The sequence below is a fragment of the Labrus bergylta genome, chromosome 9 (assembly GCF_963930695.1).
Source record: "Labrus bergylta chromosome 9, fLabBer1.1, whole genome shotgun sequence".
Classification (NCBI taxonomy): domain Eukaryota; kingdom Metazoa; phylum Chordata; class Actinopteri; order Labriformes; family Labridae; genus Labrus; species Labrus bergylta.
In genome coordinates, this window is record NC_089203.1 from 17,307,297 (window position 1) to 17,335,156 (window position 27,860).

The 27,860-nt window shown below is 39.6% G+C and overlaps 3 protein-coding genes across 3 annotated transcripts in view; all 3 read left to right on the forward strand.

Moving 5' to 3' along the window:
• Positions 1–803: 803 nt before the first annotated feature.
• si:ch211-276i12.4 (uncharacterized) lies at positions 804–10,354 on the forward strand. Its single transcript, XM_065959096.1, has 7 exons — positions 804–1,385; positions 1,538–3,110; positions 4,967–4,995; positions 5,838–5,966; positions 6,711–6,777; positions 6,918–7,025; positions 8,314–10,354. The coding sequence occupies exons 1-7, from the start codon at positions 1,258–1,260 to the stop codon at positions 8,926–8,928; spliced, it is 2,649 nt and encodes an 882-aa protein (XP_065815168.1). The 5' UTR covers positions 804–1,257; the 3' UTR covers positions 8,929–10,354.
• Positions 10,355–11,665: 1,311 nt separating this feature from the next.
• Positions 11,666–17,631, forward strand: rom1b (retinal outer segment membrane protein 1b). Its single transcript, XM_020635718.3, has 5 exons — positions 11,666–12,449; positions 13,604–13,846; positions 14,083–14,270; positions 14,797–15,043; positions 16,459–17,631. Exons 1-5 carry the CDS (start codon positions 12,300–12,302, stop codon positions 16,723–16,725), a joined length of 1,095 nt encoding a protein of 364 aa, XP_020491374.2. The 5' UTR covers positions 11,666–12,299; the 3' UTR covers positions 16,726–17,631.
• Positions 17,632–18,687: 1,056 nt separating this feature from the next.
• Positions 18,688–27,860, forward strand: part of ccdc88b (coiled-coil domain containing 88B) — a 41,763-nt gene continuing 32,590 nt past the window's right edge. The window contains exons 1-4 of the mRNA XM_065958826.1: positions 18,688–18,911; positions 20,138–20,286; positions 21,681–21,789; positions 27,786–27,855. Of these exons, the coding sequence (XP_065814898.1) occupies positions 18,852–18,911; positions 20,138–20,286; positions 21,681–21,789; positions 27,786–27,855 (388 nt within the window). The 5' untranslated portion in view covers positions 18,688–18,851. The remainder of the gene's footprint in view (positions 18,912–20,137; positions 20,287–21,680; positions 21,790–27,785; positions 27,856–27,860) is intronic.

Genomic DNA, 27,860 nt, shown 5'->3' on the forward strand with positions numbered 1-27,860 from the left:
AAGGAGTTTCACCCTGCAGGCTCATCTAGAGCTCTGTGAATTTCTTGTCAATCAAAGTCACTTTGAAGGATATCTCAATTTGCATTGAGTGAGCAGTTTAAGAGACTAGGCTATTTCACTGTAAAGATAATTAATAGCCTATGTTTTTTTATAGACAGGGCAGCTGTATCAATGGGAATTCAGTATAATTTCATATAGGCCTAACCTACAGCATGCTGCAAACCTGGAAAATCTGTTAGGACATTTACACATCTATGGCTTCTTGACATCAGCTATCCAAATCACAGCACTTCATTACATTGATAGCCTACAAGTGGAAACACCAAAAAGAGAGCTGGCACAGTAAAAAACAACAACTTTGAAACAACTCCTGATAGAAAATGACACATTTCTATTATCCTTTGTAATTTCATCAACCCTAGAGAGTAAATGTCATTATGTTTGAACCAACAAGATTGTAGCAGGAAACCTCCCAAAATCAATATGGCAGCTGTTGGTAGTTCAATAACTTTAGTTGATACTCACACAGTTCCTGATTTTATTTTTCCTTTCTTTATCTATTATGTATATTTTTTTACAATTCTAAAACCCGAAAAAAAAAAAAATGTTTCACACAAGATGACTGCAGACATAAGGTTCAAGCTATAGAGGTAGCAAAAACACACAGGCAAACCCTGCTTTTGCAAGTTATATCACTGGGTTAATTTAACCTTGTTGTGTCCCTCAGGGCTTGATTCGATTGTCTCCTGTATGAGGTTAAAGGTCTCGTTCTTTCAGCTGGTTCAATGAGCGCCAAGCTTTTACATGAAGCGGGATGCACAATCCAGGAATTTAACTTTCCTGCTCATGAGCGATGATCCCATTATTCCAGAGCCAGCCGCTGAGGGAGACAATCTCATTCATGTAGCAAGAGAGAGTGAACAACAAATGGAATTTTTGGGAAAATCAGAGATCTATCTTTTTTAGGGATTTTGTTTTCAAACTTTTTGAGCGCTGAAGTCCTTGTTACTTGTTTAGAATATATTTCATCTTTTAGAAGAAGCTTAACCATCAGTAGAGTACTGTCTGAACTGGGCAGATTTTTTTCCTGCAGCTAATATCGACTGGAAAGTTTTAGTTAAATAGAGAAAAAGTGTGTCTGGAAAAAGTGGGGAAAAATCATTGCACAACAAAGGAAACAGCTGAGTACCAACAACAGTGCCCCTTGTTTTCAATAACCGGGACGGGATCTGCAGTCTACCACCAGGGAAGAGACCAATGATGGATAATTATTTTAAGCCTGTTCACAGCCCTTCTGGACCGGGCGAAATCAAGCCACGGAAGCACCACCACCACCAACACCATCACCATCAGCTTCACCATGACCAAGACCCTCAGTCACAAAGGTAGGATTGTTGATTGTGGTCCTTCATTCATTTGTGAACCAAATTCTCTGTCAATAGTCTAAGAAGTGTGGATAATAACTACTCCTCGAAATACAGTAATGTATAATTGTGCAGAGACTTTATTAAAGTGTTTCATATATCTGTCACTGTAGGTACACAATGTTGGATGTCACAGACAGAATTGCAGATGACAGCCATGGGCATCACCTTCGCCATCAACGTGGTCACTATATCCATGACGACCCTCATCGTCATCAACAATCACAACAATTTCACCACAGTGAAGAGGATGAGATACTTTACAACTCTGAAACCCCAGTAACTCTTTCTAGGGCCTCTTCTTCCTCCCTTTCTTCCACAGATTCTTCCTCCTCTTTTTCCTCCTGGTACACAGAGGAGAGTGCAAATGATCCTTTCACTCTTCGTCATGCTGAGCAGCCACAGCACTCACTGTCCTGCTCCAACATAGCAGATGTTCGCAGAGGTTTCAGGGAAGACAACGGCAGCGAGCCCATTGTCTTTGCCACCGTGCAACTTGGCAAAAAGGGCAGTGTTTGCAGTGAGACCCATGTGAGCTCACACAAGAGGGAAAAGGCTAGTTTTTCTTCTCTTGACCGAAGTCACAGCAGGAGTGCAGGCCTCCTGCGGGGTACTGACAGCGATGTTGGAGAGGAGCAGTCCAGGGTATCGCACATGAACTACAGCACTCTGTATAAGTCATCTAGTTTGAACCGAAGCCTGGCTTTCAGCGAGGAAGACATTCTGTTAGGGGTCTCCCTTGGCCCCAAGAGAGCGGTGTCCTCCAGCCAGTTACCCACCAAAGGCATCCTTAAAAACAAGGAGCCTCTTAATGACATTCGCAAGGTTAAGTCCATGGAGGTGCTGTCCCCTAGAGTTTCCAAAGGACAAGATCCCAGTGGACAGAAGGGGAAGGGAATCACTCAAGTTGAGATGGAGCAAGCCAGGGCAAATTTTGTGCAGGGGAAGCTACAATTTTCAGCCTTTCTAGATGAGATTACAAAGCAGGTTATAAGCCCGTCAGATCTCACTATCTTGGGTTTGAACAAAAATAAACCTACTGGAAAGAAACCTGCCCCAGCCCAAACACCGGGCCCAGTAAAGCCTCAGCTCCCGCCAAAGAAGCACAGAGAAAGCTCAGAAGAGGAGAGGACGCAGCGTCCGAGACAGCAAGACAGAAAGGAAGAAGCAGCTTGCAGCCGCTCTCGCAAACCCTTAAACTGCACCAACCCTGACAAAGTCATCTCATTCTCATCTAAGAAATACCATGGCAGTCCCCCACCTAATCACTTCCCCCACTCTCCTAGCCATAAAACTCATGGAAACAGCCATAAAGAAAGAAGGCCATCTCCCACTGGGGGCTCCTTGTCAGGAGACAGGTATGGGCAATACCTCACAGATGGCACAAACACCAGCCCTGAACCCGTCCAGCCAAAACAACGGCACCACCACAAACAGCAGCCTACTGCCTCACTTGGTGAACATACCCAGCACTATTCTCAGCACCAAACTCAGCCAGGCAACGGGCACAAAGGGCATGCCTGCTCCCCTCCATTCTCAGCCAAGGGTGTTGAGCCAGGCCTCGGATCTGAGTCTTCATCAACAAAATCAGACTCATCCAGGGCCAGAGACACAGCCACCAGTCACAGCTCGGAGCAGAGTGGTCGACATCATTCACAACATGAGGGGCTCTCTAAACAACACAGGGTGAGTTCCCTATTCTAATGTGTGTGGGCTTTAATTATGAATTAATTTTTTTGATTATCCAGAAACAATTATTTGGGAAAAATGAATGTTTTGGAATATCAAAGCTTTAGATGTTGATTCAGAAATTGAAACGTCACAAGAACTGCACCTTGTGCACTGTAGAAAAATAATAGTTCATGCATTGAAACATGTTTTAGTTCATTGGCACTTTTTCAATTCTTCCGTTATATATATAACTCAACTCTTTTAATCTTTATTCGATCAAATCCATGTATTTAGATAACGGAAAACCAAAATTGTATCGTGTTAAAAAAATTAAAAATGGCCCAAATGAACAAAGTACGCAAACTATGCTTTAACACTTCCTCTATATGTAACTTTTTATGCCACTATAACATCCATGTGAATATTACATTTGGGTCATTTCCTGAGCCAGACAATTTAAAACCGATGAATAATATGTTAAATGAATCAGTCATAAATGTTATGACGGTAGCAGCACTGCCCTGAAGGAAAGATAGCTCTGTTTTAAAACAGGCTGAGCATTAGAAATGCTCTTCTGTTGCAGAGGCAGTGTAGCTGAGTCACAGGCTGTGTGGGACGTGTCAAACATTACGCATTGCAAGCTGAGTCATTCTTCAGCACTGCAGCAGATGATAGTCCTCTACTTAAAGGCTAAACTCCAAACGAATATACCCGACTTATCAATTTAAATGTTTAAGAATAAGCCCTGAATAACTTTATTACATGAATTACGCAGTCAGATAATGTAACAAAACACATACACATACTGTAGGACATTTCTTACAGTAGCCCACAGTAGCAGCCAGCACCGTGGTAAATGTGAGAGTGGTGCTGTTGGATAAGATCACGTATCACATTGCTCTTATGTAAGTGTCTGTCCACGCGTACAGTCTCAACATGTACTGAAAAACACACACAACATTACCTAACATTTCCTATTTTCACGGGGTCGCTGTGTGGGATTCAATGATTGACTTGTCAGTTTTCACATTTGCACAGCTACATATAGAAAGCCACACACATACTGTACATTGGTACTTTTACCAGGAACAGTATAGCTTCACTAAACTAATTGATTCTAGTGGAGACCATTTCCGAGCGAATGTCCATCATAGCTCAATAATCTATTCAATCTGTCGTGTAGGCTACACAGCACTTCTAATGGACTAATGATGCATCCTGGGTGTTTCTATACTCAAATTCCTTGTATGTGTAAATGTACTTGGCAATAAAACCTGATTCTGATTATTTAACGATATCACTCAGCTTAAGTCCTGAAATGCTACTGTTGCTTATACCAGGGTGTTTATGTCCTTTCACATTAAAAGCCTGGAATAACCACCTTCAAATGGTCTTTTTTGAATGTTCCAGTTCAATGAGTAAATGTTTATTTCTATGTTTGGACAGGGATGTGTCTTTCATTGTTTTTGGCTCTGCTTTAGCAAACCGGAACTCGAATCAAACAGTGAGGTTGAAGTTGATGATAAGCAAGGAAACTTGGGGAGTGCTCACATTCATATGAAGTGACGAGTGAGCAACTTTTTTTTTATCAGAGAACAATAAGGGCCACAGGTGTAAGGCAGGTCATGAAATGTGGTTTTAAGTGCCTTTGATTATTTGGCTGAGCATGACATGTTCGTTCTTAACTGAATGAGTCAAAGAGGCATGTTCGTTCTTAACTGAATGAGTCAAAGAGGCATGCTCAAATATGTATGGAATGCAGTTTGCAATGTTTGAAAAAGTCAATTACAACATCATTAGATCCTACAATATGTCTTTTGCATCTTGTAATTATTATTCACTCTGCTCCTATCTTTTGATTCTTTTTCTAGGAAACACTCTGTGATGTGGACCATCTCCGGTGAGTGTGTCACTAATAAAAACAGCTTTCCCTCTACTGACTTCACATCTCTCTCGCTCTGCTCACCCTCTTTCAGCTTATGGGTCATTGGTTATTGATGGCAGTAATGAGCATCCCCTCACGCAACTGTTCAAACAGGAAGAGGTGTATTTATGGAACTCATTTATATAACCACTTGTTGGTCAACAATAATATGCATGTGTATGTGAGTGGAACTAAAAAGAAAAAGGACACGATGACTTTAGCACCAGATAACGTTCTGCTTGAAATGACTTTAAGTTTAGCTCATAGTAAATATGATAGTTCTTCCCTCTTGCATGTGATATATAGTGTGCATGCCAATTGATGCAGTTTTTTTTTCATCATGCCACTCATTAAATGTGTAGTTTTTTTGGCCTCTTAGACATGTGCACATATCATTTAATCTATTTGAGTATTCAGATTTCTAAAACATTCAACCTGAAAATAACTAGTATACTAAGTAGCATCTATCTCTTGAAGTATTTTCAATCTTTTTTACAAGGTATTTACATTTTAAAATTATAAATAAACACTGTTTCAAGGAAAAACACTTGTCTTTAAATGTATATTTACTGCACAAAAGAAATCATTGTAAATGCAGCTCCAAATGTGAGGCACATGAGAGAATCGTCATACATGTTCCTTGGGGTCTTTATGGACAAATGAATGCGGCTTTTTAAGAACTGGAACTTCATCTTCTAGTTTCTGTATATCTATGTCATACATTAAAACAGCAAAGGATTGTGGACTGTGAATAGGGTAAAGGCTAGATTTCTTATGATATGTTTAAAGTAAAACATACTTTAAACTCTCCTTTTCAGGGCACTGCAGGAGGAGAATTCAGATCTTCACCAGAACTTGCTGCAGACCGTGGTTTGCATTGAGAGCTTGGAGGTGGAGCTGCAGAGGACCAGGGATGAGCTAAGCCATGTCAAGGAGAAATATAAAAGGTTTGGGATCATAAATAGAACACACTTCAACATGCGTGATGATAGACATTGCTCACTTGAACATTGCTGTAACTTGAACATGTAAAATATAGTGAAGATTACAGTGGACAGGAGAACACGTGTTCCATGTATGGTGGGGTGATGCAGAAGTACATGCAGTACAGAGGACAAAAGCTTCAATCTGTGAGTGAAATGGTGCGATGTGTGCACACATATTGCCTCCAGAACAAACTGCAATCAATACAATTCTATCAAGTCACCCTATAGCTTTAAATAAAAGTTCCTATCGATCCATGGAAAATACTGATAAACTCCACACATCCCCCACTGTTCTTTTCTGTGTGTCTTCTATTTCTGCGGTGACTTGTTTTTTTCCGCTGGTCAGCAGAGACTTTAGGGAATCTCGACATCTGTTCTGTCCCTTCTCACTCAGCAGTGAGAGTCCGGTCAGGCCTGTATTTGTCACCAAACAAATGCTGTGGCCCACCAGGCACATACCACACATTCTCCAACAGGCTGGAACAACTGGTGTGAATAGTCAACTCACACCGGGCCAAAATTTGGTGTCAGTTGTTTTGTAGTCAGTAGAACACTTGGCAAGAGAAACAGCCGTCTTTAACCCTATAGATAAAATATAATAACAGGATTATCGAGTGTAGAATTCCCAGTAATAATACATATTCTGACAGGGATGTTTTATGTTTTCCTGTTCCTCTTTTTCTCTTTTACTCCTCTTCCTTGCAGCCTTCTGGAGACCCACTCTGGGACCAAACAGGCCAATAGTCTGTTGGGGGAACACCTGCACATAGCGGTGAGAAAATGTTTCATAGAGATAAGATTGTTAAAGCCACTGGCAGAATAACAAACGAGAGATAGTATCTCCATGCATTCACAAACTTTGAGCTATTCACATTTAAACGACGCCCAATCATGTGCTTTGTATGAGTGCAGTCAGAGAGCCTGAGCAGTGAGAGGAAGTACCTACTGAACCGTGTGTCCCAGCTGAGCTCAGAGTTGGAGGATGCCCACAGGACCATGGCTGCCCTGGAGAACATTAATGTGAGCACAGCACCATCTACTGGACATTTTTGCACACTTCCACATACAGTTGTTTTTTTTTAAATATATACTTTATATACTTTTTTGTCATCAATATAGTAGATAGCAAACAGTTGACCAAATACGCCATTGGAATGTATTAGTCTTCTCTAATTCTTGGTAGGAATAATTTTGATGAATGACATTTAATAGGATGAACACATAAAATATGATTCAAATGCACAAATATAGATACATTTATTTGTAGTTGCTAACATGTTTAAGCCTGTGTTTTAATTACTGCTCCAATTGTGTGTGTGTGTGTGTTTTTTTTTAGCTTTACATTACGATGATAAAATAGTGGTCACCAGGAAATCTATTGTGTGTGTTTCTAGAATGCTCTTCCACTCTGTGTGAATGCATAGATGAATTATTGAAGAGGCTATCAGAGCATAGGGACAAGAGCCCCAAATATAGAATCAACTTCACTTGTAATGTGCAAAACAATTACAGATGAGGTGTCATTGGAAAGGCTCCTCCAAAATGTACATAAATATATAACAGAGGTAAGAGGAAGAATGAAAAGAGGATCATCTAAGTCAAAGACATGAATCAAGTATGGGAATAAATCAGTCAAAGAGCTCAGCACAGATTGGGAATGAAACTACCACAACAAACTTTAGCTACTGTAGGTCCACAGCTTTGTAGCAGATCAGCAGAACTTTAAAATGATATAATCTTCACAACATATTCCTACTTCCTACATGCAATATATTCTGAATATATTTGATATATAACTGCTTGGATCTTTTACTTCTGTAAAAGTACAGACACAACAACAATGTAAAGATGCATATTCAAATTAAATATGCATTAAAACCTATACTGAAGTAAAAACCAAGCGGATTTAAAGTTACATGTTAAATTTTAAGCTTTTTCACAGGGATGCATCAAATGTGTGAGCATGACTTTTCAGTGAAAGTTGCTCAAGCTGGAGCGTTAAGAGTTTATATACAATGACATTGTTTTAGTCAGTTAGGTAGGAAATCTGGGGACTAAAAGTTCATGCTGAAATCTTTTCATTCTTCCTATTCGCTTCTCTTTATTAAAATCTGTGATTCTACATATTTAGTAAAATGTAGGATATTTTAAACATATATTGATTGTGGAACCATGTGACAAGTTGGTCTAACTAAAACTGTGTTGAAATAGAGATTGAAGGACAGTGCAGGTCAAACAGAGCACTGTGGGAGATAAGGGGGGGCGGATCCATTCAGGAGTAATGTTTGTGTTGGTGTTTTATCATCAGGTGCCGTGCTTGATAAAAGAGTTATTGGAGAAGCACTTTAATTCCGCTGAGACCATACAGAAGTTGCTGACGACCTCTGGCACAAACAACCATTCTAGTGAGCCACCACGAGCAGACAACCAGTCAAACACTCCAAAAGAGGACGCAGCAGCACAGGATTGGCTGGCTAAATCAGAGGCAGGTCTGCAGAGGGTCACAGCCTTCATACCATTCAAACAGGGAGGGAATGAAAGCAGTCTCTCAGACCAGCACGAGTCCAGGCACAGCCCACCTTTCTCTGTAAATGACATCAGCACTGCCATCTATAAGAAAATGGCTGCCAGTTATGCTGCCAGACCCCGAGCTCTTTATCCCCAAAGTCAGCAGCAGCCTCAAATCAGCACCAACCATGCTGACGCCCCACCGAAGCTCCAGCAGGACCATGTGGGCGGTGACAACTGGATGGGAAATGGAGGGGTAAAAGTGACCCTTGTGGAGCAGGACATTGTGGATGTGACGTCCACGTCCGCGCAGCAGATCCTTGATGACTTCATGCAGCAGCTGCAAGCCCAGAAGGAGGTGGAGGAAAGGAGCACCAGGCTGGGCAGTAGTGGGCGGGTGGAACAGACAAAATAGGCAAAGTTTCAGACTGAAAGTGCCACCCAACAGCATGGCAAGACCCATGTTCTCTTTTTATTTCATCTATATATGTATCTATTTTATCCACAAAGTAACTGTTCTGCTAAAGATGAGAAAAATCATTTTTACAGCTTGTATATATTGTACTGAACATGCTCAAAGAAAATTTTAAAGCCAGAAGCCATACAGGGAAAGGAAATCCCTGCTTGATGTAAAAATACAAAAAATGGCAAATTGGAAGATTTTAGAAGAAGTAGATTGGATAAAAATAGTTTGCTATATAAGAGGCAAACACTTTTTGCCTCGCAGTTAATGCATAGATAATAGCAACGGGTAACAATATAAAAACAGGCAATTAAAGATCTGTTGAATGTCATATGTAGACTTTTTAGCTTTTTAGATACATTGTCAATTAAGAAGTCATTAATATGTTTAGCTTTTTTCTATGTCTATTCCTTTACGGTGTAACCCTCCTCCCAACACGGTTGTCAATAGTTAGGATGAAAAAGGCCTTAACGCCTCAAGAGGAGTCTGTTTGAAGAAATAGAGCAAACTCATCCAAACATTTTCATTATAAAATAAATAAACACAGTCACACAAAATTTAAAAACAGAACAAACGAAGACAAAAACCTTAAATCAGATTTTCTTATGAGAAGAATGTTCCATTGATGGGTGAACTTAAAAAAAAGAATGCTTGTTGGATGACAAAGACTGATGTTCTTGAAGAATGAATTCAAACCCATTTTCAAAACCATCACAGTGCAGGGCTAAGAGGGTCTCACTCAGCTCATAAAACTTGATTGCTCTGCTTTCACACACTTCTCTGAGTTCCTAATTGTTTGCTTTTTCAGTGAAAGAGATTTGATTTCTTCTCTCGTTAGTCATATTTCAGCCAAGCAGAATACCTCTTGATATTTTTCCCACCGCACTGTTCCCTCACTACTTTATGAACGATGTTGATGTTCTGAAAAGCCAACAAAGGCTGCTCTTAATTTATAACTATATTTTATAACTCTTAAGTTATAATAAAAAATATTTAAAGCTTTAATTGACACATACTTTTTGAATATATGTATAATTTTAGTAATCTACAAGGATATATTTTTGTAAATAAATAATGACTCTGTGTTTGTGTATATATATATATGAAGTCTTTAATGGGGAGGCCCTTCCATTCCAAGTGTTAATAGTTATGTGTCTGAAGCTGTAATTATGTTAAAGGCAATAAGGGAATGCAAACTGTATACGGTGCAGCAGCTACATCTGAATGTTATTGTAATCTGTATGAACCCAGTGTTTCATTATGTGTACACTTCACCCTCTGCATTGTGCAATTATGAATAATGTTGTTCTACATTCATTTAAAATGTAACCGTGTCATTACAGCTGTTCTACCAATAAAGCTATTTATGTTAAGTTAATGCACCAGCTCAGATTACATCTGTCAATTATTCATGGTTTGCAAGTAAAAATATTGCCAACGGGGACACCAAATGTTGAGATATGACTCTGACTGGACCATCATTTCCATCTCTGCCACTAGAGGGCTTAACAAATTTGCTCATTAATTCAACATAAGCAATCCTTAAAATCATTCCCACTATACATGTGACTACTAGGTGCTCTAAAAGATCATTCAAATGTGTAGATGTAAGTGAAAGTGATGTGTTGTAACTGCTGCTAACATGAGGCTGGCTTCAAATTGACTCAAGCGGTCATAAATACTTTTAATAACAGTTAATCCTATTGATCCTGCCCAACCAACCTCTCTCCCTACAGCATTGCATCCATAATCCCATTCTGTCTTACTTTCACTTTGCTTGATGTTCAAGACTTTAGACTTTATTGTTCCCAAAATGTTTTTCCACAGAACAAGAGCAAAGATACAACTGAACTAATAAAACATACAACACACACACACACACACACACACACACACACATGCACGCACACACGCACACACTCACTCACACACACACACACACACACGCACACACGCACACACGCACACACACACACACACACACACACACACACACACACACACAAACATTACCCTCTGCATTATTCAATTAAAAATAATGATGTTCTACAACAATAGAATCCAAAAGAAGCACTGACGGGGTTTCAGACCTTTCTTCTGCACTCTCAATAGTTCAATCATAGCCCCTAAGATTTAACTTGTGAGCTTTTGGAGGGGCCAACCCCTGGGTTGGGAGCAATAGTATAGCCTATTGAAGACACTACCAAACATGAACGAGCTCCACTTCCACCATCCACAGTACAATCAAAAATTGACAATCAAATTATGTTACCTGTGTGATAAGAATTTAATTTAAAAAGGGGTCATTTTTCAGCTGAATTAATATATTTACATCGAAAACATGAGTTTTCCTGAATTTCCCCCAGGCATTTATAAGATATTTCTGATTCTGATTCTTCAGTAAAATTTTGATTGCAAGACTTAACTAAGGGTACATTTTTGTACTTCTTCATTTCCTTCAATTGGCTGTATTTAAGGGAAAAGGATATTTGTCTGTCATTCATAGGTTGGGCTAGAGGAATTCCAGGTAAGTCCACCTGTCATAATTGTCTAATAGTCCCTCCCTTACTATGTGGCCGTCGGAACAAGTTTGCTGATCAGACACTGGCCTGCTTTCCTATTGGTCCCTGGACTTTAATAGGATCCCAGGGACTCTCTTTGGGGATTATGGCTCCAAACTCTCAACTTTGGCCAGTCTTTCTGTCCTCCAACCATGGCTGAAGCGGTTTAGGGGGGGGGCCTTACATACATATTACAGAGGGGTGCCATCAAAAGGAAACATCACATCAAAAGGAAGAAATCATTGGTTTCTTCTTGAAGGGGGGGAACTACTGGGGTTTCAGCAATTAACTTGAGGGACAAACCTGTCTTCTCTGGAATAAGTCATCTCTCTCTTCTTCTCTTTTTTTTTAAATACATGTTTTTACTTTCAAGTTTTTCTCTGCACAGATTTGGATTATATTTTTGGAACGCTTTCAGCAAACAAGTGAAACGTTTTTGGATTATCCATCCGAAGTCGACGGTGTCCTTCATTGTAGAGGGGATCTACCTGCTTATCGCTTCCACCTGGAACTACTTAGATGAGCTCAACCTGCTAATAACTAAACAAACAATACGTTCAAGGACTGGACTGACAACTGTATTTCTGCTCCATTAAAACCACCAGCCTCTGACCTGAATGTCTCCTACATGCAGCTGGCAACCTCTGGACTGACAGTCACATTTTTGAGCAGATTTAACTGAACTCACTCTCATCTCTCCAGCCATCTATTATCTTTGTTTGCTCTCTGGTCTTTGTGTTGGTCTGTGCACAGTTGTGAGCCATGGTGCTGTTGGAGATGAAGTTCACCCAGCAGCGGCGGGTGCATCTGGCGCAGGGCCTGTGGCTGCTCTCCTGGCTGGCTGTGATGTGCGGGACCTTCGTCTTCTGTCTGGGTGTTTACATTAAGACAGAGCTGCTCCGCAGGGCCGAGGTAGAGAGAGGGAAATAAACACATGCAAATAGATGCAACATCAGCTGAAAGTTAAAACACTGGCATTAATTACAAAAATACAACATGCTCTTTTGCTCTTCAAGTTATGATTTTTGACTGTCTGCTGCCTTTGATTCATATGTATCTCTACATCTTACAGTAATCCACCAATACAAACACACGACACACAGCTACAACACTTGTGTAAATATACACAGTGACATTCAAGCAGATTCATAAAAGGCTTATATTAAAATCTGCATGTTCTCACTAAGCAACTGAAGTTAATTGTGTATTGAATTGGGGTCACTCGACAAGCAGGTGGAAGTAATGACCTCTAACACATTGATGCGTTTGTTCACATCAAGTGCTCATTGGTTTGGATTGATTACTGATTGATCTGAAAAGGTTGGATGCATTGATATGCAGCAGGCTGCACAGGAAAGCTTCAGGCCATGAAGACATGCCTTCAGATATTTATTGATGTCCTGTCAGAGAACCAGGCTTCATAATCTTTTATTTGTGCTGCAAAGTGTCATTGCTTTAGTGTAGAGATGCATCAGAGGGAATAAATAGCAGGAAACACTTGAGCTGTTCTCAACAACATAATAGTGTCAGGAGGATTAAAGATCTTACGGACAGCATTTACAATAGTTTAGTCTTTGTTTATACTTTTGGACAAATGCATCATTTAGACAGTTGGTTTGCACTTTACTTACTGAACTTTTACAGATCATCATCAGGCATTATTGTTCAACAGGGAGTGAAAATGACTTCATATTATTTCTGTAATTATGTTTTCTGGTTGGAGAGATAAAAGGATGATAATGTTAGAAGGTGAAGGCGTTTTAAATGCTAATTTTAAAACAACAAAGTTGCTTTTTACGGCTGACAGAATTTCGAAAAGTCATCCAATAATAAACCCAGTCATAATTGACTTTTTCTATGAGCAGGGCAATGAATTACATTGTGATTATGCTTCCATAGTAGCTTTTGCATCAGCAATTAATTGAAGCACTTGGCTGGCGAGGTCCTCTTCAGAACAGATAAGGCTAATTGAATGCAGGAGAGTGAAAAGAGAAAGTGACCTCCGGTTGGCTGATGATATGATGATATGTTGCTTCCCTTTTTGACTGTGGTCTTGTTTTCTTGAGGTGATGGACAACACAGAGATCCATGTGGTGCCCAACATCCTGATGCTGGTGGGCCTGGCCTCCATCGGCACCAACTGGGTAGCCACTCGTGTGTGTCAGGACTCGTTGGACCCAAGCCGCTTCCCCCGATGGAAAGCTTTCCTGCTGGCTTGGTTTGTTGGAGCCACGATGCTGTCTTTTCTGCTCTTCGCTGTGGTGGTTCTCAGCTATGCCCTGCAGGGTCACCTGGAGGAGTCCCTGAAGGTGGGATCGATCGGCTTGGTAGTAATTGGACGGTGTTAGAATGAGTGTCTCTTAAGTAAAAGTGGGGTTTTCTGTACCTCGAGCAAAAACAAACAACTAAACTAAACTAAACAACTTTTTTTTTGAAAAAGACAGAAAACAGCTGCATGTCATACAGTGCAGTGAAATCCCCATATTCTTTCTCATTTTCTTTTCTCTCTCTCTCTCTCTCTCTCTGTCTCTCTCTCTGCTGTAAGGTCGGCCTGAGGAATGGCATTCGCTTCTACAAGGACACAGATGTGCCGGGCCGCTGTTTTCAGAAAGAGACCATTGATCGTCTGCAGATGGAGTTTCAGTGTTGTGGAAACAGCAATTTCAAAGACTGGTTCGAGGTTCAGTGGGTGAGCAACAGATATCTGGATTTCACCTCCAAGGATGTCAAAGAGTGAGTGCATCACAATGCAAACACAACAAGGAAAAGAGCATACTGGAGACACTAGACTGATGATGGTTCACAGGACAGAGAAAAGATGGAAATAGAGCACTTAATGAATGACCAATAATTAGACTTCACATTTAAAAAGGTCAGACAATATAAAGAAAAGAGAGGGGAATGCTAGGGGAAAAAGAATGATGTGAATGTAGTGGAAGAGTGTTTTAAAAATAGATTTGGCCTTTACTTTTGAAGAGAAAGGCAGAATAGATGGAAAGGTTGGTCATGAACTGAGCACAGAAAGGTTAGTTAAAGATGAAATAAGAGAAAGGGATGAGTTAACAGAAAGGTTATGACATGATGACACTTCAACAGAAGCACTGATCATTTATCATGAGTGTAGAGTGGGGTTTAAGCTTAATTAAGGCCATTAATCTCTTTGAATTTGAAATGGTATGCGTTAACCTCCAATAAAATGATTAAAATCCCCTTATAATCTGTTCCCATCACTTGTCCCCCCTCTCTCGTCTCTCTTCAGTCGTATCCGGAGTAACGTGGACGGACGTTACCTGTTGGACGGCGTTCCTTTCAGCTGCTGTAACCCGCGCTCCCCTCGCCCCTGCCTCCAGAACCAACTGACCGATAACAGCGCCCACCACAGCTACGACTACCAATCAGAGGAGCTCAACCTGCACAGCCGTGGCTGCAGGCAGGCCCTGATTGACTACTACATGGGCCTGATGAACTCAACTGGTCCTGGAGTGCTGTCAGTCATCTTGATACAGGTAGGTTACAGGATGGAGTGAAAACAACAGTTCAATCACTTTAATGAAGTAAAATAGAAGAAACTATCCGATCAATTGAACTAACAGTTGTCTACTAATGTAGGCTACAGACTGCCATGACAACTGAAACGGAAGAAAATCTCAATGCCACACATTGATTTCACACTTTGACATTGATCATTGGTTTCTTGTTATGAACAAGTACTTTAAATCCCTCGACAAATATAAGTATTGATGTCACATTCTATCGAAATAAAGCAGAACCTCAGGCTGCAAAAGGAAGTTTATACACATGTTTAACAGGACACTGCTAATCAGACACTTGTACATGCAGTAAACCAATCAACACACTTGACAAAGGTCCAGAGGGACCGAAACGTTGTGATTTTGCTTTTTAAATTTGGTGATACTGAGCAAGAGTAGTGTGCAGGATTATTGTTTTCGAGTCAGTTTGTCACCCTACGCACCTACCTGAAGAGACAATTGGATGTGTGAACACCTCCTTAAAAACATTCAGTAAACAAATATGGAGTTTTCATCTGGTCCACCATAGCACCATTGCAGCCTGAGATCAAACAAAAGAGGGAAAAAGAGGATCATGATAAAACTATAAATGTGTTGTACAGCACTGACGAGGACAAAACTGATATGTTGCTTTATTTTGGCTGCATCTTTACTCATCATTGTTTGGATGTCAAGTTTTTCCTTTGGTAAAGTTTACCCTGTAAAATTGCAGAATTGACATAATCTTTGATATATTGATAGTGTTTTAAATGTTCCGAAATCATTGTTCTTGTGTTTTTTTTTAACTTGTCTACAAAAGATGTCCAAAAACAGAAAATCAATGAGAATTAATAACAATAAAACTTTCCCCTCTGTGACATACTCTCACACACTCACACACACACACACACACACACTCACGCTAATCGCTGCCAGTCGTTTCCTTACCTCATTCAGCCTTCAAAGTGTGAATGTTTTTGACATTGTCTGAAATTGACTTTGTCTTATCTCCATGCACGTCACCCTGTGGCATAACGTAATGCCTGATATGATCATGTTTATTCTCCCATGATTAAAATGAACTACAATCACTTGTAAAAAAAATAAAAAAATAAAAAATAGAGGACTTTATGACAAGGTTAGGGAAAGTTTGTCTTTGCAGAAGCTCAGACAGCACATGCAGAAGGGAAGCATACACAGAGTGAAGAGCAGTGTGTTAAAATATGAACATCCTTTAAAGTTATCAGGTTAATGAAAGTTATATTGATAGCTTTATTTGTATTAGTGGCCTATAGACAGTGTTTTAGACATCAGCCCTTTAAGCTAATTGACCATCTTATTTGGTGACAACACTGCACCCTGGCACTGATTTTGAAGTTTTTTTTAAACCTTCCTTGTTTATTTCTGTCCAGATGTCCGTAGTTCTGAGCCTGCGCTACCTGCAGACAGCTGTGGAAAGCGCCATGGCTCTGGAAGATCCAGAAGAGGACAGTGAGGGCTATATCCTGGAGAAGGGTCTAAAGGAAACCTTTGAGGACCTCAAAGTAAAGGCGCTCATCTTGCTCAAGTTTGGCCAAGTTAACCCCAGCGCTACACAAGAGCCATCTGAAGCTGAAGACCCAGAGAAAGCTGCTGATAACACCACTGAGAAGGCTGCTTCTACTACTGCTTCCAGCTAGAGGGGAAGTTACTGAAATATGAGCTGAGGAGGGAGGGTTATACGAGATGAGGAATGGTCCTAGGTTTCTTGTTTGGGAGCGGGTAAAACACCTGTTTGGTTTTGACATGTTAGGCTTGATTTACTCTCCAGCAGTAACCCCCCTCACACAAGGCCAAAACAAGGCATGAAATCCTATCAGGCTCTGCACAGACACCAAAACAAACATCTCCTTGGTGCTGGGCCTCATGAGTAATACTTTTTGTTGTAACTAGAAGAGTGAAAAGATTTAGTGTTCACAAAAAAAGACATATTTTTTAACATATTATGCCAGTTGGTACAAGTTTTGCGAATTTGAAATCACTTGATTGTAAAGTTTATCCCATTTGCACTGTATTATTCATCTAACAGCTGTTGTACTAACCTGGAATGGAAATGCTTAGGAGTGTGTTAAAATGGCACCGCATATGAATTATATATTAAAGGTAGACGTTTTTAACTGCTTTTTAGTGTTGGCTTTCTTTTGTACATAATGCAGGAACACATTCTGGTTTATCTGAGTTGAGCAAGGAGTGTTGGATTAAAAGTGTGTGTGTGTGTGTGTGTGTGTGTGTGTGTGTGTGTGTGAGAGTGAGTGTGGTGCCCTATATGAAGCTGTCATCTTGTCTATTGCGCAGCTCTGAAACAATCTGATAATCCTGGTGTAGTTAATCCCAGAAACTGCTGCACAAGCATCACTGACAGTGAACAGGAACACACTCTGCCATACAAGGACAGAGGCAGCTGCACACTTACACAACATGTTGCCAGTTATATTATAAAGTAAAACAGTGTAAAAATGCTTTTTTATTCACAAGGCTATATCACAATGATCTGTCCTTTAGGAACCAATATATACTATGTGTGCTCATTGTTCTTAAATAAAAGTCACAGAATAAAGTCCATGAATGTGTTATTGTATTCATAAGAAGCAGATTAACACTGATCATAAACAGGTATGAAAGTGTGATAGAGGAGTGTAGTTGAAATCTGGATTTCAGATAAAACAAACAAAAAAAACATTGTTCATATGATATATATGTTAAAACATGTTAAGACCACAACTGGAGCTAAAAAAAATAATTGCAGTGATTATTTATGACCTTCTGTATTGTAGTCATATGTGTTTGCATCTGTGAGCCACCACAAAACACCTTCAGTAGAAATAGACACAGACGCTATGCTTAAAAAACATATATAAATGTGTAACCCCACCCCTTAACTATGATGAGTCCATATATGAGAAATACTGTTTGGTCTACTGCAGATACTGAGAACTAAAATAAAAACAGAAGAGCTTTCACTATACAGGAAGTGAAGCACCAAAGTAAAATTAGAGCTGCTTAGTAACACTTCCCCCCCACTGTTGTTGTCACGAAAATAATGATGTCACGTAAGAGCCGATCAAGTAGGCGTAGTTTAAATGTCCACCACCAGAGGTCGCTGTTACACAGTACTTGAATTGGGAGAAGCCGCTTTGGCAACGTCCACTCAAAACTTCTGTCATTTTTTCCGGGTACCACTAAAGAAGTGTTCTTTGGAGAGAGTGCGTTGGTGCAGTGGGTGTCTTGGGTTTCTTATGGAAATCACCTTTCTGTGAAAAAAAAACATCAACGTGGAATTATATTTTGAAAAAAAAAAAAGTCAAACATTTCGTACTCCTATATAGAGCGATTTTTTTCACATTAAATCTTCATATCCTGATTAAAAAGGCATAGGTTCTTTGCATACACAACCCAATGCTATTTTCTTTTGGGGCCATTTTAGGAATACTTCTTTAGTATTTATGATCTCTGAGAATGTTAAGTGATGTGTGGCGGGCGTGTAATAATGTCGGCTTACAAAAAGCGCAACATGTGCTTTTTTGAAAATTCCGGTGTGGTTTTGCAATGAAACTAACTGACAAACAGTCAGAGAGAGAGAGAGAGGAAGAGACAGCAGCGAGGCGGGGGGAGGCAGGGGAAGGGCCGCAGAAATGTCAAACCACTTCACTTGACGCTACATGATGGATTCTCTCTCTCTCTCTCTCACTTTGATTCATTATATACACAGCGTTGAAAATACTTTTAATTAGCTTCTGTAGTGTTCCGCTGCTCTCCTAACACCACAATGGACTCTAACATTATGGAGATAATAGAGGAATTCATGGAGAGTGCGTTGGTGCAATGGGTACGTCATTTATCATTTATCACTCCCAGTTAAAGGAAAGGTCATCATTTTTAGAAGCAAAGAGAGGAGAGAAAAAAAGAAAAGAAAAAGAAAACATATTCTGAAGAAACTGTTTAGCAACCTGCCAAAGACGCTGCTGCACTAAACTTGTTTTAGGAATGAAAAGTAAAGTGTCATTGAAAGCAGTACCTTCCTGTTATACACCTACACAAACATACGAATAGCTAGATAACGTCCTCAATTCAGAATTGATACTTTCTTGGCATTGTTTAGAACAAAACAAACACCCTACTTCTCCTTTTGGCAGCTTCCCTTGTCTCTCAATGACTACTTTTTTCCTCCCGGCATTGCAACTTCCGTGTCCTTGGGCTGTCTCTGATTTGAAAATAATTCAAGGAGGGTTTAGTCTGTAGGATTTGTTGTGTTTCGAACAGGCTGAATTCTCTGCTGGGTTTTCAACATGGTAAATGAATCCGCCCCGGGGGGATTTATATCCCCTTCTGGTCAATGAACATTGTTTACAATATAATGTCACACTGTGCTGAACCTTGCAGGGGATGTTCTCTGTATTGTTATCCTCCACTAAAGAGGGGTCAGAGGTCAGGTTCAACAGCCTGAAGCCAGCCGAGGTTTAGTGGCTGAAGGACACTTCAGCTGGACAGTTAGTTATGCACAAGAGGGCTTTCGCCGTGCTTAACATGATGAAGGACATCTAGTGTAACAGCTCTGTTCTGTTCTGCTGCCCAGTTTACACTCTCACAGGGTCGTCAGCTGCTCTTCCTCGCCGAATCAGATGAACCTATAGTCGAGCTGGTTGCTCTGTTTACAGACTGTGCAGTTTTTAGAAAGTACAGGTGGGAATAAGCCTCATTATAATGCTGTTTGCATTGGCCTGGCTCTTCTTAGGAGGGAGAGAAACCTTGGCAGCGGTCCTGCCTGGTTGCCTGTCACTGTGAAGTGCTTCCCAGTGTGAGAGCATAGATCCCACCTGTCCAGACAGGTGCTCCGACTCAAGTGGCTTCCTGCACTGTAGAAATGTTTGCAATACTCTATCTCCCCCGCTTTCTCTCTCTGTCTCTGTCTCTGTCTCTCTCTCTCTCTCTCCCTCCCTGTCTCTGTCTCTCTCTCTCTCTCTCTCTCTGTCTTCCTCCTCTTCTACCACCTCCTGCTACACATTTTCCCCTAATATCAAAACTCACTACAGGATTCCTCCCTGTCTCTCACAGGTTCAGCTGTTTGAGAAGATGGTTGAGAGAGAGGATGGCGTCCCTCTCTACAGCCAATACATGGAAGTAAACTCAATAACCCAGAGTACCCGGGACCGCTACATGAGGCTCACCAATGGGATTTTCCTCAATGAGGTCATGAGGGTCATGTAAGATTGATCAGTTTTTTATTGCTTCATTACCTTGCTGCCATGCACTGTATGCTGTAGAACTGACAACCAAACAAAATAATAATTATTTAAAAAACATGCAATGACATTTCCTAGCTTTTCATTAACGTAAGGAAAAAGTCTGAAGTTGTAATCTCATGACAGTGATGTAAAAATCCTAGTTAGATGCAAAAATTGTCCTTGGATATTTTTAAGAAAATAACTTCTGCAAAATAATTGGGGGAAACCGAAATACCAAAAAGACAAACCAAAATTCCTCCAAATTAAAGGTCAGTCCTGATGGACAAACCATTACGGGTAAAATGTACATTATTTTAACCGTGCAGCGACTTGTAACTAGGACTTTCAGTCTGACTCACTATCCATGACTTTGGTACGGATTAAACCATCTCATTATCTTCTTGCTCAATTTCTAAATACAAATTTTACAAGCATTTATGGTCTTGATGGGATCAGAACACATTTTAAGAACCCTTTCTCCTCTAATACAACAATGAAGTTTACATGTTCTGTTTTTCATAAAATGTCTCAAACATTATTATTATACAAAATAAATATATCCAAACACTGGGTGGATTGTCACCACATGTGGTACAGAGAAATGTTTATTTCTTTAAGAATCCTTACTATCATCCCGCCAAAGTTTTCTTTGTGAAAATCTATTTTCTGACCAAATCTGCACAAAACAAATGACATTACCTTTTTGTTTAATGCAAATGTAGCAAATGTTAAAGCTAACAGAATAGATTAATCAAAGATGTTGAGTTTGGTAACAAACTGTCTTGACATCAGTATGCATGGATCAGCATTGTAATCATGTTGGCATAAACATTGAGCTGAAAGCACGGCTGTGCCTATAGTTCAAGCCTCTCACTGCCTCTAGCATGGCTGTAGACTCTTAGATCTGTTGCTTAACGTGATTAACATTCATCACATTACCTTTTGTAATCTCACATTGTTCTGCAGCCTGTGTGAAAGGATGGCATAAATGTGTAATCCATACATACTTACAACTAATTACAGTGTATCATGATGTGGTGTTCTGCACACCGTATGGACCAGCCAGTTAGTAATCTCTGCTGGATTCCTTATCTTCATGTTCAATTTTCAGTAGAATAAAATCTTTTCTTTCTCAACTGGCAAGATGAGATGCATTTGCAGAACAGCTGATTAATTTAGCGCGACCTAAGCCACGTTATTCCACTAAATAATTGCATGTCGATTCTCTCTGCTCTTGTCTCAGGCTCATTAAAATGTTATTCACTCGCTGCTTATGCACTGTTGTATAAGGGTGTATCTGGACCGATGTGGTGCTGGGCTGTTTGTTTAAGCTGCAGTTAATCAACGCTGTGTCTCTTTTCTGTTTGTCTCAGAGACCAGAACCCCAAAGTGGAGCGGCTGTACGACAGCGAGAGAAACGACCACATGCTGAGAGTACAGAACTTTTCGATTTTAAATCGACACCTCAGAGCCTTCTACCAGGTAGGGGGTGTTGTCACAGGGGGGAGGTGGGGGAGACCCAGGTTTTAGATCAGCTCATCAGCAGGGAAATCAGGAGTGATGGTCTGAGAGAAAAACAAAGCATGAACAGGATGTCTCAAGACATTATCTCTCTCAAGTAAATCAACCCACTCAATGCATCAGGAGCTTTCAGTCTACACACTAGCAATGTTTAATGATAAATGACACAGGATTTAAGGGAATTTGTAGTCTTAATGAAAATAAATACAATTTCTCTTTTAATGTTTTCTGTGTTATCTGGAATTCTTGTGCCCTCTCAATACCTGAGAAAATTGTCTTGCCTCATTTTCATAGCAATTTGCCGCCTGGCTAAGTAGCTAACATAAACCTCTTATGGCCTCTATAGTTCAACATTAAACACTTTTGGAATTATATGAACTAATACAAATGACCATTAGCATGTAACCTGAACCTCTGTGTACTTTAAAACAACTCTCATATCTGCCTGCATTAAGGTTATGTAGACACAGCTAAAGGTCACTTAGCTTAGCTTATCTTATCTTAGCACCAAGACTGAAAACCGTTGGCATGAATCTGACAAAAAATCACTTAGCAGCACCTTCAAATTTGCCTAGTCAAGTTCTTTATTTATTTATTTTGTTGTTATTCTTCATTCATTTTGTCATAGTATGAAAAATAGCACATCGAAAAGCCTCAACTTCTCATCTTTACTTTTCAGTTTAGATAGGGATGAAGGAAACATGATGTAAGGTGTTAAATGATGTTCTCAGTTTTGCATTTTATTTGTTTTTTGTAGGTTTACCTTTGGAGAAAGCTAGCTCTTTCCCTCCTTTTGAGTCTAATGATAGGTATATGGGTTATCAATGCAGTGCTATTGTTGTTTCTCTGGTCTTACCAAGACAGTCAATACAGAAAATGAATTGGTACCTGAGTCATTTTTACTGTAGTTTCATACCTGCATAATTAAAGCCCTAACACAACTAATCAGATATCTTGATACCTTGTTGAGCTGTTGTTTTTAAGCAGGTCATGCCATAGAGAGTTAATACTCACAATCAGACGGAACTTGTCTGACCTTAGCTCCATCTGATGTGTTTTAGCAAAAATATTTGAATAGACCCATCGACCTTTTCAAGTATTTCTTGTAAAAATGTTTTGAAACAACATTATAAATAGAAGGGCTGAAATATTCTTCTTAAACATAACTCAGGGCAACACCAAATGTCAGGGGAGAGGGGCTGATGGAGGAGGGCTGGAGAAACAGTTGTCTAGCTGTAAGGTAGTGAACAAGATGGACCTCAACCATCAGGCTCAACACACAAATACTTTACGTGAGGAAATGGTAGAAAGTTTGAAGTGGGTGCGAGGGGTGATGGAGCATTTACATAAAAGAGAAGATGAAACAAAACAAAAGCCCATCCTCAAAAGACATGTCTTTGCTTATTATTGGGTAAATGAGGTGAGAAATATGGCAGATTTTCTTTTCTTTTCTGCAGTGGTGTTTTGGGTAATAAAAGTCTATCAAGCTGCAGTACCACGCGTTGCATAACGTGCATTGTAGAAGCCTGTGGCATTAGAGGAAATGACACAATTGTTCCCCGCAGGATGATTCAATGGCCTCTGTTCTCAGCAGAGGAAACCTCCCTAAGCAGCAGTCAGGTGGACCGAACATGCACTGCTTAGCTTGTCACACAACACAGGAACACGAGTCGTCAAGGTTTCACTTCCTCATTTTCAGTGAATCGCTAATGTCCCTTGAAAGCTCACAGCAGCACAAAACACTGGTGATAATTGGGAAGCTCATATCAGTCGGTGTAATTCAGAGTGCACTTAGAATAGTCTCCACTGTAGCTGCGGATGTTTAGTTTCACATTGGTCACAGTTTTACTTCTTGCTGACTTTTTTTGGTGCAATTTTGCTGTGTATGTGTTTGTGTGTGTGTGTGTGTGTGTTTGCGTGTGTGTGTGTGTGTGTGTGTGTGTGTGTGTGTGTGTGTGTGCGTGTGTGTGTGTGTGTGCGTGTGTGTATGTGAGACAGATTCAATGACATTGTGTGTGTGGTAAGTTAAAGCCACAGCAACGATGCACAGCTTCTCAGTCCTTTTTTTTCAGCTGTGACCTCAGCCTCTTCAACACAGCTACTTTAATGTCATGTGTTCTGTTCTGTTTGTTTACTCTGTTATTCCTTCTTCTCATTTCTGCTTTGTCTTTTCTTTTATTGATTAAATTATATGCTGTTTCTGGATTCACTGTATTCTGTTTGTTCTAGTCTGTTTGACTTCACACTGTTTGTGCGTTTTCCAGTCTATTGTGTTCATACCATTCTATTTTATTCCATTCCATTTCTATTCCAGTCTATTATGTTCCATACAATTCTATTCTATTCTATTCTATTCTATTCTATTCTATTCTATTCTATTCTATTCTATTCTATTCTATTCTATTACATTCCGTTCTATTCTATTCTATTCTATTCCATTCCGTTCTATTCTATTCTATTCTATTCTATTCTATTCTATTCTATTCTATTCTATTCTATTCTATTCCATTTGTTCCGTTTCAGTTTTTTGTTGTTTTTATATTTAGTTTGTTTGCTACAGTTTCTTTTTTGCCTGTTTCTTATGTTCATTCTTCATTCTTTTTTTGTCGTATGTATTCAGTCTATTCAATTAGATCCTTTAAATTTCTTGTATAATTTTCTTCTCTACCTGTTCTACCTGATGTTGTTCAGTTAAATACTTTACATGTTTTTAATCATGGTCTTTGTTACCATCCTTTTGTATCTTCAGTTGTATCCTGATTGTTCAACTCTGTTCTAAGCTTTTGTCATTTTCATTCTATTCTATTCTATTCTACATATGTTCTTTTTTTCTACTCTTCTCGTCTTTTCTGTTATTTTAACAGTTTTATTCTGTGTAAAATGTGAAATCCTTTAATGCCCCTGAATGAAGACACTTTTCTGTTAATGGGGTTTTAAGTGCTAATTTCTCCTGCCTACTAATTTATTGACCCTCTTCATTTAAAGATCTATGTTCTCTGTAAACTGTGACATTTTAAAGGCTACTGAACATCCAGTAAATGATGTTTGAATTAACATAAAAATTGAATATTTTATATGATGTGCTCATTAGCATAAAGGCAATACCAAAGGCAAAGATGAAGAAAATGAGAGACAGCAGACAGAAGCATTGAAACCAATACTTTCTATGTATAACATTAAAAGCAGTAACTCAAACAGAATACAGTGGAAATATTGACTGAAGAGTAAATATTACAGATGGTTTTTAAATCTCCACACCACTGCAGCAGGCAGCACGATGAAAGTCTATTTCAATGATATTATTTTACTATGTCATTGCAGGGAGTTACACTTCCTATAGAAAATATTTTGAAGAGAAACTGCAATATAATAATTTTACAGCACAGATAAAAGCAGCATGTATTACAAGTGTTGTTAATCTCTGATGTAAGCATTTTACCAAGTGATGATGCAGAAATCTAATGCAGGAGGGAATCTGAGCGGTTAGCATCTTGTGTGTATTTAAGCTGGCAAGGCGACTGTTAATGAGAAGACGTGAGATCTCCAACGACAAGCAGCTTTTATATAATTTTCTAGTCCAGCTAATCTCATGCAGAAGTCTGTTTGGCACTGTAAACCATGAGCTGCACGATGACCAACACAGATCTGCAGTGGCTAATATCCTACATGACCTGAAGGAGTAGAGACTTCAGGTTGGCTGCAAACGCCACTGACGCTCAAATCACACATGAGGGATCTGCTGAAGGGGAGGACAACCTCTATTGGTACATTTCCTTTTATATCGTAAAGTTAATTAATTACGGTTAGCTGTAGTTGTGACTTTTGTGTGATTTTGCATCAATGGATTGTGACAGGATTTGAACAGACTTTCCGAGCAGTTGGTAAAGAAGCTAGCCAACAAAATGTGTGGCTCTTTGACAGAAACATTTTAATTAACAGATACATTGATCCAGTCATTCTTAGTTTAGTGCAAAAGTAAATCAAGTGATAAAATATCAGGAATAAGCCCCTGCTGGATTTTCTTTAACAAAGTAATTTGCCTGCTACTATGTTTTTTTTTTTTTTACCAGATAACATATGATAATGTAGGAGGAGCTGCGAGTCCACATGACAAATAATTGTTTTTTTTGCTGCCAGCAAAGCCAGGTTTCTGGGCGGGGAATGTATGAGGCTTGGGCAATCCAGATTGATTCAGCAGAATTTAGAATATGCCAAGAGATTTGTCCAATCTTCTATCAAAATTATAACTCAGTGAAACAAACTGGCCAGAGTGTTGGTGGTCCCTCTGCTGGTTCTAAATCTCCATTAATGCTACAACATAACGAAGATGCTTTTTAGCACAGGACCTAACTACAAAAATCTGACTATACAGCCTTATTTAGCCAGACTGTAACAAAAACACTGGCAGCAGCAGATATGCCATGAAACACATACCATAATGCAACTGCTCAGAAATAAGGCTAAAGCATGAGTCACAGACAGGCAGGTGAAATTAAAGTTTGATTTTATTTTGGTCAAAAGGCAGGCAAGGGTTAAACCGGGTAGGCGGCCAGATCAGGCAGACTAATGCAATAAATCGTGAAGCAGTGAATCATAAAACCACGGGTCAGGCGTAAGGTCAGGAAAGCAGAATGAAGCCTCAAAAGCAGGCCAGTTTCACACCAGACATGGCGAGGCACTCATAAAAAAATTGCTAGTCTTATCAGGAAAATAGTGAGCAGGTGAGCAGAGCTGGTGAAAACTGATTTACTTTAGACAGGGTCTGCAAAGACTGTGAAAGTTAGTAAGTGACAAAGAAAACAAGGCAAGCGTATGAGTGAATGAATGTTTAGACAAAGATTGTTCAGAAAGGAGAAGAGGGCCCTGCCTTTATCTTTGTGATAGTGGGCTGTTCCCCCGGCCTGCAACCTTTAGGAGACAAGCTGCTGGTCTTCAGTCGATGCTTCCAAAAAGGAGAAGTAAAAGATTATGACCAATTCATTCACCCATAATTACCAATGCAAATATTTGACCCATTTTTAAGAAGCCACATATCTTCTGAACAGTCTGACTCTGTTACGATGCCCTTTGGTTCATTGTTTATTATTTACAATTTGTGGTTCAGGATCTGGGAGCATTATTGTGTTTCTGCAGACGAGGACTCCTTCATGTGGACTGGGTTAATGGATTTACCCAGAGTTTAAAAATCTGACTTTGAGCAACTTTCTATTGTTCTCTTTTTTTAAATAGGAGGTCACAACTTTTCAAAATCTAGGTTTGAACACAGCATAAGCGACCATAACAGCTAATGTAAAGTAATTCCTTGCAATTTTAAAGCTTTTTTTTTTTTTTAGTGCAGCATGCAAAATTGATTAAAAAAAAACACGACTATCAAAATGGCCAAAGACCTTCTTATAATATTTAAAGACTGTTTAAATTCAATTCATTCAGTCACTTGATATTTTCAGATCCTCAGATCCTTTGGTAAGATTACAAAGGACTCCATTGTGTTGGAAAATAATGGGAAAAAGCAGCATCACAAATAACACTTACCATTTCTAGTAATGCTTTTTGGTTGTGTATGACTTTGAGACATTACTGCGTCATTACCAACATTATGTGTCTTATGAGGGCAACAACAGAAACAGCCAAGGGATTTTGTTACAGAATTATTTTTTCAATCATCTGATCTGTTTCTATGTAGTTGCATTTAAAGAACACCGAGCACAAGATACATTATATTGAATCTAATCTAATAATCTAATCTGCACATAACATCTTTGAACTGGAAGAACAACTGAGAAGTTAGTCTTATCAGGAATCAGTTTTTTGTTTACACCACAAGCTGTAGGATGCTGGTGGAAACTTTTTCTGCTTTTGTTTATTCAAGCTTGCTGTGGGCAGACAGACAGGCCCGGCAAGCTGATCACTAGTGGAATTTTTTTCACTTAACCCTTCAAATATATTCTTTTCTTCAGGAAGACTTGCAGCAGTTGATACTGATGCCTCTCCCGAATGTTGCCATCCTGGGGCAGGACCCCCTAACAGGTACA

Coding starts and splice junctions, on each gene's coding strand:
- si:ch211-276i12.4 (XM_065959096.1), top strand. CDS start 1,258: ATGATGGATAATTATTTTAAGCCTGTTCACAGCCCTTCTGGACCGGGC. Junction 3,111..4,966: donor GGCTCTCTAAACAACACAGG/GTGAGTTCCCTA, acceptor TTCTTTTTCTAG/GAAACACTCTGTGATGTGGA. Junction 4,996..5,837: donor TGTGATGTGGACCATCTCCG/GTGAGTGTGTCA, acceptor TCTCCTTTTCAG/GGCACTGCAGGAGGAGAATT.
- rom1b (XM_020635718.3), top strand. CDS start 12,300: ATGGTGCTGTTGGAGATGAAGTTCACCCAGCAGCGGCGGGTGCATCTG. Junction 12,450..13,603: donor AGCTGCTCCGCAGGGCCGAG/GTAGAGAGAGGG, acceptor TGTTTTCTTGAG/GTGATGGACAACACAGAGAT. Junction 13,847..14,082: donor ACCTGGAGGAGTCCCTGAAG/GTGGGATCGATC, acceptor CTCTGCTGTAAG/GTCGGCCTGAGGAATGGCAT.